The sequence below is a fragment of the Geotrypetes seraphini genome, chromosome 1 (genome assembly GCF_902459505.1).
Source record: "Geotrypetes seraphini chromosome 1, aGeoSer1.1, whole genome shotgun sequence".
Lineage (NCBI taxonomy): Eukaryota > Metazoa > Chordata > Amphibia > Gymnophiona > Dermophiidae > Geotrypetes > Geotrypetes seraphini.
The window spans coordinates 64,766,952-64,782,983 of NC_047084.1; the positions used below are offsets into that span (position 1 = coordinate 64,766,952).

The 16,032-nt window shown below is 42.5% G+C and overlaps 1 protein-coding gene across 5 annotated transcripts in view; it reads left to right on the top strand.

Annotated features, from left to right (window-relative positions):
• The window catches only part of RICTOR (RPTOR independent companion of MTOR complex 2), a 607,299-nt gene that overhangs the window by 352,763 nt on the left and 238,504 nt on the right, over window positions 1-16,032 (top strand). For all 5 annotated transcript variants that reach the window (XM_033932568.1, XM_033932543.1, XM_033932533.1 and 2 more), the window contains one exon: window positions 2,251-2,450. In XM_033932568.1, coding sequence (XP_033788459.1) covers window positions 2,251-2,450 — 200 coding nt within the window. The remainder of the gene's footprint in view (window positions 1-2,250; window positions 2,451-16,032) is intronic.

Genomic DNA, 16,032 nt, shown 5'->3' on the forward strand with positions numbered 1-16,032 from the left:
CTACTTTAAGAGGTCACTAATAACACTCAAAAGGCGTTAAATCTACTACGTTTTCAATAAAAACGTAAACAAAGTTAAAAAAAAAAAATTCCTAATCCACCCCCTTTCTTCTTAAAACCTCTCAACTTCACCAAAGCAGAAAAATTAACAGGACAAATTTGAGATGGATAAATACAGTCACCCTCCTTCAGCCATGTTTCTGTCATACAAAGTACATCTAAGTGTTGTTCCAGTATCCATTCTCTTAATAAAAACTTTTTCTTCCCCACAGCTCTCATATTAATAATCATTCCCATTTTAAATGGTGTTGTAACAAACTTACAGCTCACCTTCCCGCATCCGACTCCCTGCCTTCTCGTGCTCCCCCTTCCCTCCTCTCTCTCCTTTTTTCACTCTCCTGTCTCTTCTTGGAATGCCTTTGTCCTGTAATTTTTTGTGAATGTCAATTGTAACCCATTCTGAGCTCCCGGAAGAATAGAATAGAAATCAAATTAAATAAATAAACATCTCAACCTTGGCTCAATTACTCACGCTTCTCATCATATCTCTTTGTAATCATCACTGGAATCTAATATAATAAAATGGTAAGACGCGCATGCGCACTTCCTAAGTGTGTGCCGGTTTTCCGTGAGCTGTATCGACACATAGGAAGTGCGCATGCGCGGCTTACGATTCTTTGAAAGACGCGGCGGTGGCTACTTTCACGATCCCCGCCTGCGTCGGACTTCCGACGCAGGTGGGGATCATGAGAGGAGCCACCGCCGCGTCTTTCAACTAAAAAAAAACAAAAAACAAGGCGGATGTCGGCCCGATGGCTGGAGTTCACCGCTGAGTCCGGTGAGGAGTGCTTCCCTCAACAGGAATCGTCGAGTCTAATTCAAATACTCCCGGCAGGTCGGGAGGGGGCGGAGCAGGCTCGCACGCCTGGCGGGGACCGGACAGGAACTAGACTTCCTGCAGGAGCCAGCCTGATGGCTGGATCTCACCGGACTGGACAGGGGGAGCAGGTAAGGGGGTGCTGCAGTACAGGAGGAGCAGGGAAGAGGTGATTCTGAACAGGGGGGGAGGTAACAGGAAGGGAGGCCTACTGCTGGATAGGGGAAGCAGGGAAGAGGTGCTGCTAGATGGGGGGGGAGGTAAAAGGAAGGGAGAAGGGCTCCTGCAAAGGAGAAGAGCTACTGCTGGATATGGGGAGCTGGAAATGGGGTGATGCTGAACAGGGGGAGATAAAAGGAGAAGGGCTACTGCTATATAGGGGGAGCAGGGAATGGGTGGGGGTGCTGCTGGACAGGGAGGAGGTAAAAGTAAGGGAGAAGGGCTGCTAGCACCCGTTAATGTAACGTGCTAAACAACTAGTATTGTATAATTCTCTCCATTACCACTACCTAGCACAAACCTACTAACCTAGTCCTGCACTAGGTTGCTGCACAAAGGAGCATGCTGAGTGGCGGCACATTGCTAAGGCACAGCTTGAAATACAAGCAGTGTCTGACATTACCACTAGATGGAGCAAAGCTACCATGCCCAACACAGAACTCAGGGAGATGTCAGTCCATACTGGCAGGTGACTTTAGGCATAGAACCCACAATGGTACAGCGGCAGATGATTTTTTCTAGCACAGTGTCTCAGATGGTAAGCTGTGAAACCACTCAAACTGACTACTTCCCAGTCTTGATTTAAAATACAAGCAGCATCTGTTGTCACCTCTGGGCCGAGCAAAGTTCCCACGCCTAGCATGGAATTCGGGGAGATTTCAGTCCTCATTGGCAGATGACTTTAATCATGGAACCCACAATGGTATACCGACAGATTGTTTTTTCCAGTACAGTGTCTCAGATAGTAAAAAGTAAAACCAATAGTCAAAGAGTTTATACCTATTGATAAAGTAGTACTAGACAAAATATTTTGGATAACATTTGATTTTGGTCTCCCCCCCCCACCAACTTTCTGTTTGGGGTTGCATGCTTTCAGACCCAGACTGACCTAAAAGAATGATACGGTGATCCCCTCTGGCTTGTTACCAAAGTTGTCGTCCTTCTTAATCACCCCTTGCAGCAGCCCTGTCAGCTGGCTGCCTTTATTGGAAATGGATATATATAAAGGAGTTGTAAGTGTCTTTAGTAAATTGGAACCACAATCAAATGCAATCAACAGCACAATTTAAGCTGAGCTGGAATAACTGTACTTTTATAGATTTGAAACACAATATATAAAAATATATAAATTTTATTTTTTTTCCTGTTGGTTAGGATGGACAAAGTTATCTGGAAGACCTAGTGAAAGATATTGTGCAATGGCTCAATTCCTCTTCTGGAATGAAATCTGAGCGCAGCCTTCAGAACAATGGGTTACTGAACACACTTAGTCAACACTACTTCCTGTTTATTGGCACACTTTCCTGCCATCCTCATGGAGTCAAAATGCTTGAAAAATGCAATGTATTTCAGTGGTGAGTATGTAGAAAAATGTCCAAATTAGTTTGTACAAAAAAAGTAGTTGAGTTATACTTTCTAGCCAGATCAACAATATTTGTTACTTCTGACAAACCTTTTTATACCCAGCTTCTGACTTTATTTTCATATTACAAGAATTACATTTAAGAACTTTCTGTTTTGTATAACGTGGTGGGGATGGTGGGGCGGATATTAGGGCAGATAAGGCATGAACAGAATGCCCAGGATACTGATCTTGCTTCAAATGTTGCCTATTTGGTTATCAAAGAAAGTATTAAGGTGGTTGCAGGAGAAGATGTCCAATTTTATATAGGGGAGAAAGCTCTTTCAAAGTGTTAAAGGAGAGTAGAGATTAACTTTTATCAGATTAAAGCATCTATTGGAGCAGAAGCTGAGAGAGGGTAAACCAGAAATTCAATAAAGAAAACAGGGTATACAGAGAAACAGTAGTTGTGGATTTCAATGGAGATGTGAACTCGGTCAAAAAAGATTTAATGAATGTATAGGAGGAAGTACGTAATATATGGTAGTCCTATGAGGAGAATGTGAGTAATTTCCTCTCTGATCACAATTTGCTATGAGCTAATGTTTAAATTAGGGAGAGAGAGAGAGACTTTTTTGACAGCGAGAAAGTAGAGGGACTGTTGACAGGTGAATGAGGATGATTGAGCAATGTCATTCAAGGAAGTAAAAGAAAAATTCAGCTATTAGTACGAGTCTTTTTGATTGTGATGCAGGTACAAAATTTTATGAGGACAAGTTTCAAGTTTATTAGTTACTTGATATACCATCTATCCAGAATATCTAAATCAGGGGTGTCCAGCCTTTTGGCTTCCCGGGGCCGCATTGGCCAAAAAAAATGTTTCTGGGGCCGCACAAATGCTGCAGCAAAACAGAGGAGGGAGCCGGCAAGAAGGTAAACACCCGGGGGCAGCAGAGGAAAACACTGTATCGCCCTTGACTGGGCCGCACAAAATATTTCACGGGGCCGCATGCGGCCCTCGGACCGCAGGTTGGACACCCCTGATCTAAATGGTTTACAATGCAGTTAATCCGATATAATAATTCCCTTAGTGCGCATGTGCACTTCAATTTTCGTGGCTCCGTGCATCTGTAGCTCCATGGCCGGCAGAATGTTAAAGGATGTGGTGCGTGCGCACATTCGGGGCTGACATCGGGGAGACAGGGAGGAGGCGGCGGCGGTGACAAAGCTACGGAGCTAGGTGAGGGAAGGCCACAACCACTGCTGCTCCCTGGTCGCACGGCCTTCTCCTCTGCCTCCACTCTCCCCTCTGGGTCAGAGCACCGTTGCAGCTTGCAGGAGCCGCACTTTCTGCCCGCCCGGCAGCGAACCAACACCTCTTACCTCTGAATTTGTTCGTTGGGCAGGTCGAGGATGAGCATTTGTTTATTTGCGCTGGAGACAGACACAGACAGCAGCCAAGGAGAGAGAGAAAGAGACAGAAAGACAGACAGACACAGACAGCTGCCAAGAAAAGAGAGAGAGAGAGAGAGAAAGAAAGAGACAGAAAGACACATAGACAGTGGCCAAGGAGAGAGAGAGAGACAGAAAGAAAGACAGACACATCTGTTCTAGCACCCGTTTATGTATAAAAGTTGTATATTAAGAAAAAGGAGAGATAGCACAGACAAAATGAAATTGACATGATACAAGGGGAAAGTGGGGTAAGGGGAATAATAATTTTATTGAGATGAAAAAAATACAAAAGAGGGAAGGGAAGGGGGAATCACGATAGGAAGGGGTGAAATCCTTTGGAAAGATTAGTCATACTCAACTAAAACTTTCAATGTCATGTACTATAAGCATCTTTGAATAGGAATGTCTTGAGTTTGGATTTAAATTTTTCCAAGGAGGATACTAATCTGAGGTCAAGGGGTATAGCACTCCAAAGTGGAAGGGGCCATGGCTGAAAAGATTTTCTTTATGGGTAGTATCGTAGACAATTTTGCAAATTGAGGGTATTGCTAATAGGTTCTGAGTATTTGATCTCAATGTCCTCGATGGGATATAAAGGGTAAGGAATTTATCGATAAATGCTGGGGTATTTACAACCCTAGTTTTAAATGTGAGAAAAAGTAATTTGTAAGTTATATGGTGTGGAATTGGCAACCAATAGAAACATTAAACATGATGGCAGATAAAGGCCAAATGGCCCATCCAGTCTGCCCATCCACAGTAACCATTATCTCTTTCTCTCTCTGGAGACTTAAATTAAAGGAATATAAAAACTTGATTAAAGAAAAACGTTCAAAATGCTATGCGCAGAAAATAGGTACATCTAAAATCAATAGCCGAGATTTGTTCAAACTGGTTAACACTTTAACCGATATTGAATTGGTATTAAGACCAAATACGGAATGTCTTCCGCCTCCTGAAACTCTAGGGGAGTTTTTAAATAAAAAAAATTTGCGATCTTAGAGTAACTCTACAGTCACCTACTTGCCACTATGTAGCCCCTCAACTTAGTCACCTGGAAGATGGTAAAAGGGTAGATATGTTCTAGAATCATTTCCAGTTCCCGGACTGGCAACAATTTACAAAACTGTTTAATGAATATGTTAAATCAAATTGCTTATTGGATTCCTGTCCCTCGACCATCATGAAAAATGCTCCATTTACTTTCAAAGCGGATTTATTTAAATGGGCCATTTTTTCATTAACAAATGGATTGTTTCCTGAAGAACTGGGTCAAATTTTGATTATCGCTTTCCTAAAGGATAAGAAGGTATCAATTGCCACTAAATCTAATTACAGACCTATCGCAAGTATTGCTCTGTTTACCAAATTGCTGGAAAGACTGGTTTACTTAAAATTAGTAAGCTATCTGGAAAAATTTAATATTCTTCATGAATATCAGTCAGGTTTTAGACGAGGCTTCAGTACTGAGACTGTTCTTGCCTCACTGATCAATCATCTCTACTGTCTATTTAGTAAAGGCACAAGTGCCTTAATTCTCCAGCTAGATCTTAGCAGTGCCTTTGATCTAGTAGATCATGAGATCCTGTTTAGATGTTTGGAATCAATGGGACTCTCTGGAAAGGTTTGGAGTTGGTTTCAAGGTTTTTTTGAAAAAAAAAAATCTTACCAAGTGGTTAGCGATGGCATTTATTCTCATTCCTGGAGCAACCCATGTGGTGTGCCCCAAGGCTTTCCTTTGTCACCTACTTTGTTTAACATCTATATCTCTCACTTGGAAACTTATTGCAGAATTTAAACTTGAAATGCCATATTTATTCTGACGATATCACCATTTTGATCCCTCTTAATACTTTCACTGCTGAAATTATAAATCAGATATCGTCCATAGTGATCCAGATTGAACAGTGTGCTATAAATTTCAAGCTGAAACTCAATTCTGAAAAGACTAATTTTTTCCTAGCCAGTCCCAATGATAAAATCTCAGATACGTCTCTTCATCTCAATGGACATGATTACCCGATTACTCCCATCAAAATTCTGGGTGTCACATTAGATCATCATTTAACTCTGGTTGAGCATACTGATTTACTGGTGAAATGCTTTTTTGTTCTGTGGAAATTATGGACCATTAAAAAGTATTTTGACCCCATATCATTTAGATTACTGGTACAGTCACTAATTCTGTCCATCTTGGATTATTGTAATATCATCTACTTGGGCTCTTATAAGAAAATCCTAAGTAGATTGAGGATAATCCAAAACATAGCTGTCCGATTGATCTTTGGTTAAAAACCCCCAAAAACATACCGAAAAACAAACGATCATGTCAGCCCGTATTACCTTCTATTGCACTGGTTGCCTGTAGTAGCAAGAGTATTATTCAAGTTTGCCTGTATTTGTTTTAAATTGATCACGGGATTGTTTCCAATCTATCTTTTCCCTCACTTTGAGTTATATAGGCCGGTGAGGGAAACCAGAAGATTTCAATTATTTACCTACCATACAGTAAAAGCTTGCCAATATAAGACTTTCCTAGACAGGACACTGGTGTTTCAAGCAGGCAAATTGCAATCTTGGTTAGGCGAATGTATCTATCATGCTATGTCACTTTTTTTGACAAATTTATTACCTAACTTAGGAGTTTTTAAGATTGTAACTAGTATATTTTATGTGATTGTATTCTCGCTGATTGTACAGCTTCTCTTGGTGAAAACCACCTAGAACTACTAGTGATGGCGGTATAGAAGAATAAAGTTATTATTGTTATTGTCCCATGTGCCTATCCCATGCCTTCTTGAATTCAGACACAGTCTCTGTCTCTACCACTTCTTCTGGGAGACTATTCCATGCATCTACCATCCTTTCTGTAAAAAAGTATTTCCTTTAATTATTCCGGAGTCTATCACCTCTTAACTTCATCCTATGCCCTCTCATTCCAGAGATTCCTTTCATTTGAAAGAGACTCAACTCATGCGCATTTACACCATGTAGGTATTTAAATGTCTCTCAAGAACAAAAATAGTAATAACAAAATATAATTCAAAATACTAGAACAAATGTTATTTGCCAAGTGGTGGAAGTGCCCACAGAAAACCATTTATTCAAAAGTGGAGAAAAAGCCTCAACCATCAATAATATGCAGACAGCAACCCAGTGAGTTTTTAAGTCATTCTTATTCTGTATCACGGGCAAAATACTCCACTCATCTCAAAATATCATTTTCAAAAACAGGGAAACATCCCACCATTGTGCACAGGTAAAATGAAATAGAATAAGAGACTAAAAATTGCACTTAACTTCACAGATGATACATGACTCCAACCAGTGACATGATGTTCTTATTAAATCACACACAGCATTGAAGCGAAGATAAATGGCTGTACTTCCAACAAGGTTCTTGTTTCACCAACCCGTGGCTGCATCAGGGAAAATTCCAAGACAGGCTCCCGTTCTTTCCTGCTCCGTCCACTACTAGTGTCAAAATGGCTCCCAAATTAAAACTCCACGTTACCTGACGTCACTTCCACAGGAAACTATGCAAAAACAAAACCAAAATTAATAGAAAGCACACTATTCTTTTTTCTGATTAAAGCCTTAGGCCAGATAGACAAATATACCCCCTCCCTTTTTACTAAACCATGATAGCAGTTTTTAGCACAGGGAGCTGCACTGAATACCCCTTGCTGCTCTTGACGCTCATAGGCTCCCTACGCTAAAAACCGCTATTGCCATAGTGCAAAATATAGACAGCAGATATAAATTCTCCAAAAACGGACACATTTTGATCACTATTTTGAAAATAAAATCATTTTCCTACCTTTGGTGATTTCATGAGTCTCTGGCTGCACTTTCTTCTTCTGACTGTGCATCCAGTATTTCTTCCCTTCTTTCAGCTTCCTGTATGCTTCCTCTCGTCCATACCTCATTCCCTCCCCCAACTTTTTCTTCCTCTCTCCCTGACCCCTCCCCTTTCTTTCTCCCTGCCTCCTTCTTTCATTCTGTCTCCCTTTCTTTCTTTCTCTCTCCATGCCCTCTTTCTTTCTCCCTGCCCTCCCCCAAGCCACTGCCACCCCCATCGGGGAACAGGCCCCCAAGCCACCGCCACCCCAAGCTCTCCCTGCAGATTAGAAGCGTCGGACTGACCAGCATTCCTCTCCCCAACGTCAATTCTGACGTCAGAGAGGAAGTTCCGGGCCAGCCAGGCAGCGCTTGGCTGGCCCAGAACTTCCTCTCGACGGCAGAATTGACATCGGGGAGAGGAAGGCTGATCGGCCCGGTAGATTACAAAGGCAATGTAAGTCTATCATGGAATCTGAGATGGGCTCCGCGTTGCCTTCGTGATCCACTGGTCAATCACGATCGACATATTGGGCACCCCTGCTCTAAAGTATCAAAATTCCTTACAATATTCCGGATTATTTTTCTATAGTAAATATCCTTCGGACTCAGCCCCACCATTCCACCACTAATATTAGTTTGTAGCGTGAAGAATTATGTGAACCTTCATCATCGGCTATATATTAATTTATTTTTCATTTTTTCTTTGTTTAAATACCATTAAATATTCTTTCATAAGTTAAATTCTTATTGTATTAAAGATTAAAACTTTCAGACCTTTTTCAGCCATTTATATTAACAGCTGATATGACCCGGGATAGATTGACCTGACATGTTCCACACTAGTGTGCTTTTTCAAGGGTCCCCCGTGGCCGGTACTGTCATCCAACTTGCAAACATTTTAGCAAGCAAGCAATCAAGCTAAATTGTTTGTAAGTCTGATGTCAGTACCCAGGGCCGCCATCAGAAATTTCTGGGCCCCTTACTGAGCAATCCTATTGGGCCCCCCACGCACCCCTTCCTCCCCCCCAGCCCCCCCCCTTTCTTCCATGGGCCGAATACACACATACTTTTCTCTGTCGCTGCACTCTTTGACGAAAAGATTTGTAAGCCTGCAACCACGTCAAGGTAGACTCTTTCAGCAGGGCCCTAACCTAATCTAAACTAAACTAATCTATACCTATCTATTCTAAACTAACATATGTCTAATACTGAACTAATAACAAATTAACAAACATCTGCATAATAAATAACTAATAAATAATAGTGCTAGTAGCTATAATTCACTTTTGAATGTAAAATCTCAGTTAAGGATTTCTTTTGACCTTTGTAGACCAGAAGTAGATCACAATTGCACAATATTTTTTGTAACAAGTATTAAATGTGTTTTTATAAATACTGTAAGCTTAATAAATATATCAGAAAAAACTACACATCTGAGCGCATATCTAAACATACACATCTGAGCGCATATCTAAACATACACATCTGAGCGCATATCTGAACATACACATCTGATTATATGTGAGCGCATATCTAAACATACACATCTGAGCGCATATCTGAACATACACATCTGTATGATCCCATCCTCCTCAGCTTGCCTATAGCTGCATCATGCATGTTAAAAATGTACGATATGTTGAAACGTGCACCTTCCTTCCTTCCCATCCATCCATCCTCAGCCTGTCCTTACACATCCACAGCTGCATGTTAATGATGATGTATATGTTATGATGATAAATAAGTGCATATGAGCACATCATTAACATGCAGCTATGGATGAATATATAATGATGTTATGAGTGTGCACCTCTTCCTTCCCATCCTCCTCAACATGTCACATACAGCATGTTACATTACACAGACTTTGTGTAATGTAACATACTGTATGTGACATGCTAAGAATTCCGTGAGGAATCCCCTCCGTCCCCGCGAGGAATCCCTCCGTCCCCGCGAAGAATCCCTCCGTCCCCGCCCGTCCCTATAAACTACAGAAATAGTTATTTCATTTAATTATGCTACTGAATTAAAGGCTCTGGTAGAAACCCATTTAAAAATAAGCAAAAAGACTTTATTAATTTGGAAATATTAATTGGGAAGAATACATACTTTGTAAACGGGTTTCTACCAGAGCCTCTAATGTTTATAAATTTTTATCAACACAACTAATATACTACTTTATCCTGAAGCAAAAAAAAAAAAAAAAAATAATTTTTTTCCTACCTTTGTTGCCTGGTTTCTGCTTTCTTCATGTTCTCATTTAATTCCTTCCATCCAGTGTCTCTCTTCTTTCTGCGTCTTCCATTTGCTCTGTTACTGTGCCTCTCCCTTTCTCCCCCCTCCCAAATTGGTCTGGCACCCATCTTCTTCCCTCCGCTCCCCCCATAGTCTGCCATCTCTGTCTTCTTCCCTGCCAGTGTCTTCTTCCCTCTCTCTCTTCCCCATTTCCTTTCATCGTCCTTCTCCCCCCTCTGTCTTCCCCATTTGCTTTCAGTGTCCTCCCCCCTGTCTTCCCCATGTTCTTTCAGCGTCCTTCTCCCCCTTCTGTCTTCCCCATGTGCTTTCAGCGTCCTTCTCCGCCCCTTTGTCTTCCCCATGCCCTTTCAGTGTCCTTCTCCCCCATCTTCCCATGTCCTTTCAGCGTCCTTCTCCACCCCTTTGTCTTCCCCATGCTCTTTCAGCGTTCTTCTCCCCCCACCTTCCCATGTCCTTTCAACGTCCTTCTCCACCTATTTGTCTTCCCCAGTGCTTTCAGCGGCCTTCTCCCCCCTCAGTTTTACCCATTTCTCTAAATCGTCTTTTCTTCTCCACTCCACCTTTCCTCCCTTTCTTCCTCCCTGTCCCTTACCTTTGTGGCGCTTCCCCACCCGACCGACAACAGAACAGGCCCGGTCGGACAAACCTCCCTGCCCTGTAGCCGCAAATCTAAATTACCTTCTTACAGCAGCTGGAGTATTGAAGCTGCTGTAAGAAGATAATTTAGATTCGCTGCTACAGGGCAGGGAGGTTTGTCGGCCGGGCCTGTTGTCGGTCGGTCGGTCGGGAGATGCGCCACAAGGCTAAGGGGACCTGACCGGCTGTGCACACTCCCCCCTGCCCCCCCAGGCCCCATGGCTGCACCCGGGGCGTACCGCTCCCTCCCCCCCTTTCGGTGCACGACTGCCTTTTCCCTACCTGCCCTGCCGCAAGCAGCCGACCGGAAGTCTTCCCGATGTCAGCGCTGACGTCGGAGGAAGGGAGTTCTTTGCTTAAGCCCTCCCTCCGACGTTGGCGCTGACATCGGGAAGACTTCCGTTCGGCTGTGTGCTGCAGCAGGTAAGGAGAAGGAGAGGAGACTATGCTTGCGACCCTGGGGGAGCCCGGGCCCCCTGTCAGCTCCGGGCCCCTGAATGCAGGACTGGTAGTACTGCCCTGATGGCGGCCCTGTCAGTACCTCCTAAAACTGTACCATTCCTTCAGGTTTTTGCAGCCCAAATGCATGACCTTGCATTTCTTAGCATTAAATTTTAGCTGCTAAATTTTAGATCATTTTTCAAGCTTTGCTAGGTCTTTCTTCATGTCTATTGCCAATTTTGGTATCATCCGCAAAGAGGCAAATCTTACCTGACAGCCCTTCAGCAGTATCGGCTATAAAAATGTTTAAAAGAACAGGCCCAAGAACAGAACCTTGAGGCACACCACTGGTAACATCCCTTTCCTCAGAGCGATTCCTCAAAGCGATCTCCATTGATCTCACTATCCTCTGTCGTCTTCCACCTAACCAGCTCCTGACCCAGCCTGTCACTTTGGGGCCCATCCCAAGAGCACTCAGTTTATTAGCCATCTGTGTGATATACTGTCAAAGGCTTTGCTAAAATCTAAATACACAACATCTAGTGCACTCTCTCTATCCAATTCTCTGGTCACTCAGTCAAATAAATTGTTCAGATTTGTCTGACAAGACCTACCTCTAGTGAATCCATGTTGTCTCTGGTCTTGTAATCCACTGGATTCCAGAAACTTCACCATTATCTGTTTTAAAAGTATTTCCATTAATTTGCTTACCACAGAAGTCAGACTTACTGGCCTGTAATTCCCTACTTCTTCCTTACTTCCACTTTTGTGTAAAGGGACCACATCTGCATCATGGAGTAAGGGAGTTAACATGGTTAAATTTTTTAGCTTTGTAGACGAGTTTAATAGCTGTGTTTTGGATAATTTGGAGCCGGCGTATTTCCTTCCTGTGTTATACTTTGGTATAACGAATTACATTAATCAAGGTGAGAGATTACCAGAGAGTGAATTAGAATGTTAAGGGAAGGGGGATCAAAGAGAGAAGATATTGAATGTATTAGATTTAATTTGTAAAAGCATTTCTGAATGACTGCACTTATCTGTTCATGGAAAGTAAGTTTTTTTTAAATTAAAGATGACTCCCAGTAGTTTCACCTTTGTGTCCATTTGTATTGGGGTTGAATACAGATATGCATGGTTAGATCGTCCTTATCTGTGCAAGGAAACAAAATGCCTTTTATTTTTGAAATGTTTAATACAAGCATGTTTTGATTAAGCTACAAGCTGATCTGTGTGAGTTTACGGTTAATTTCTTGAATTTCATCTATAGGGGTAAGGCTCAATGGATGTAGAAACTGAATGTCGTATGTGTATGCGAAGGCAGTGAAACCTATGGTTTGAGTGAGAGTCAATTGGGGGGAGGGGGAAGCTAAAAATAGATTAAAGGGTATTGGAGAGAGGATAGAGCCCTGAGGAATTCCATATTTTTTCATGAACGTTTTGGACACAGTGTTCTGAGATTTCACTTCTTCGGCGTGAGCATGGACAGTGCCAGTACTTTGCAACCTTCGATGGCAAAAGTGTTGGCTTTGCAGGACATTCTGGCATCAGGGAAGCCACCTAAGAGGCCATCTGCTTCCCATCAAACATCACAGGTCTCTACAGCATCAACTCAGTCGATGCAGAGCAAACAACAACGCCACCGCTTCATAGCTTCATAGGTTGTCTCACTTTCAAGGTGTGCTTCCTCGCTGAGGTCACCCACACCAAGGCAACCTGCTGCACCATTGGTACTGGCTGTTCATCCTTCAGTACTGGTGCCTTTGTTTCAGGAGCAACTTGATAATTTACTCCAGAGGTAGTTTGGTAGTGTGTTTCAGCTGTTGCCTATGACACAATCCACTCCTTCGGTACCGGCCCAGCTTGAGCATAGTGCTACAAAGCCTAATGGTACCAGTGTCAGCTATACAGTGGAGCATCTTGGGAGTCCTCATCCGGGAAGATATGAAAGCTGCTAATCAGGTAGAGAAAGCTTCAGCAAAGGCCAGACAAATGCTGGGTTGCATCAGAAGGAACTTTATCAATCGAAAGCCGGAAGTCATACTACCGTTATACAGATCCATGGTGAGTCCTCACCTGGAGTACTGTGTCCAATTTTGGAGGCCACATTATCAAAAGGATGTGAAGAGAATGTAGTCGATACAAAGAATGGCCACAAGGATGGTCTCAGGATTTAAAGACATCCCATATGAAGAACGCCTGATCAGAATGCGCTTATATTCTCTCGAGTGCAGAGAAAGGGGGGACATGATAGAAACATTTAAATACATCATGGGTCACATCAAAGTGGAGGAGGAAATCTTTTTTTCTAAAAGGTCCCACGGCGACAAGAGGGCATCACTAAAACTTAAGGGAGGACGATTTCAAGGTGATACCAGGAAATACTTCTTCACCGAATGGGTGATTGATCGATGGAAGGATCTTCCCCGCCAGGTGGTCGAGGCCATTAGCGTGCTCGACTTCAAGAGTCAATGGGACAAACAGGTGGGAGTACTACAGAGTTATGCTCAAACGATAGATACTCCAGAGAAGAAGTAGGCAGACTAGTTGGGAGGGAGGGTTCTTGAGTGGGCAGACTTATTGGGCCGTCAGCCCTTTTCTGCCATCATATTCTATATTTCTATCTCTTGTGAGGCATCGTCACTCCTCTTCTTGACTACTTTCAACTTCCAGTCATTGCAGATCTTCTCATTGATGATCATCTTCGAAGCATGGATCTTTTACTTCGAAACATTGTTGATTCTCTTTGAGGCATTCATTGCATCGATCTCAAGCACTGAAACAAAAAAGGTACAAGCATCAATCCTTGTCCTCTTCTTCAGGGGATCAGTACCAGAGACATTGAAAGCTTTTTCATTTGCATTGTTCTCAATGCACTCCATCTCCAAGTCTTCTATCTATATGACTCAGATTTGCACTCTATCTCAGACTGTTCTCCTACTTTGTCTGCTTCTAAGTCTTGCAATCTTTCCTCATAACAGTCTCCACAGAACTCACTTTATTTCACTAGACATATCAGGCAGTTAGGTAAAGCTCTGCCTGTTAAACTGAAAACTGACACTGTTCATAGTGCAGCGGCAGCGGGAAACTGATGAGGTTGACGGTCAGTCTCTAGAAGAGGTATGCAGGCAGATTAATAGGCTTAAAAAGATAAATCTCCGGGATCGGATGGCATCCATCTGAGGGTAATCAAGGAACTGAAAGGGGCTATAGCTGAACTGCTTCAACTAATAGCCAATCTGTCGATCAAATCGGGAAGGATTCCGGAAGACTGGAAGGTGGCAAATGTTATATTCCTTCACACCACCTTGCACGATACCAACAGATAGTATCTACTCTGAAACACACTAGCAATATATAGCAAGGTCAGCCTATGATGCTTTCGAAATGTCATCTAGAGCATCGGCTATGTCTGTGGCTATGAGATGCTTGGCTTGGGTAACAGTCTCTAATATGGATGCTAATCTTCAGGATCAGTTAGCTAATATCCCTTGTTTGGGAAATGAGCTGTTTGGGGATACCATTGAAGCAGCTACACATAAGTTAACGCTGCATGAAACCAATTGGGATTTTATGGTCAAATCAAAGGCAAAGCCTTCCACTCCTCAGAAAAAGCAGAAACAGCAATGCTCTCAAAAGCCTAAATCAGTAGCTCCTCAAAAGCTTACTCAGTCTTTTGATGCACTTCTCGAGAATATAGCTGCTGTTCCTCTATCTCAGCCTCTTCCTCAACCAATCGGAGGTCGTCTGCAAATTTATTACCAGCATTGGACCCTGATCACAACGGATTCCTGGGTTCTCAAAGTAATCAAGGATGGTTACTCTCTTTGTTTTCTTACCATACCTCCAAATCATCCTCCAAGAGAGTCTTCTTCCAGTCCTCAGCAGAAGTCCTTCTTCAAGAAGTCCTTCTTCTGCTTCAACTAAATACTATAAAGAAGAATCAGGGCTTTTACTCAAGGTATTTTCTCATTCTGAAGAAAATGGGAGGTCTACGACTGATCCTCGACCTCCAACATCTCAACAAATCCCTAGTAAAAGAAAAGTTTTGAATGTTGTCTCTAGGAACTCTGTATGCCCTCTTAAAGCAAAATTATTGGCTATGCTCTCTAGATCTCAAAGAGGCTTATACTCGTATTCCAGTTCATCCAGCTCATAGAAAATTTCTGTGATTTCTAATTGCCCGTCAACATTTTCAATACAAGGTTTTACCTTTGGCCTAGCCTAGGGGTCAGGAACCTTTTTGGCTGAGAGAGCCATAAACAACATATTTTAAAATGTAATTCCGTGAGAGCCACACACTATGTTTAAAACTAAATACAAGTAAATGTGTGCATTTTATGTAAGACCAACACTTTTAAAGTACAATAAGTCTCTGAATTCTTTTTAATAACGTTGTTATACTGTTGCTAACCAAAGATGAATAAAGTAGTTCTTACCATTAATGCGACTTCTGGTGCTGCATGGTTTTGCTGATGGCTTTGTAGTCTGGTTGATAGGTGGTGAGGTTAAGTTTCATGCAGGCGTTGAGACTTCCATCCGTTAAACGTGATCGTAGGTTGGTCTTAATGTTCTTTAGATGTGAGAAAGACTGCTCACATGCATACGTAGAGCCAAACATTGTCAGTACAGCAATACTCACACGCTGCAGTGTGTGGTATGTGATGGGAAGCGCATTCCAAGTTTTGACAAACAACTGGTCTGCAGGTTGAAGTTTTTTCATTTCTCCCCACTTGTGTTTGCTCGCCAACTCTGCTTGCTGTCGAGCAAGTCTTTCCAAATCTTCATTCAGTGACTTGAACTTATTCACCCACATTCTTAGGCCTTCAGGTTAGCAGCTTGGAGCTCAAAATCTCTGACGGAGACACCGGGGATGTAACTCAGGTTGGCACTGTCCACTGTCCACTCATGTGGATGGGTGATGAACTTAAAAAGACAAGTGTGCTCATGTAATTCTCCAAAGC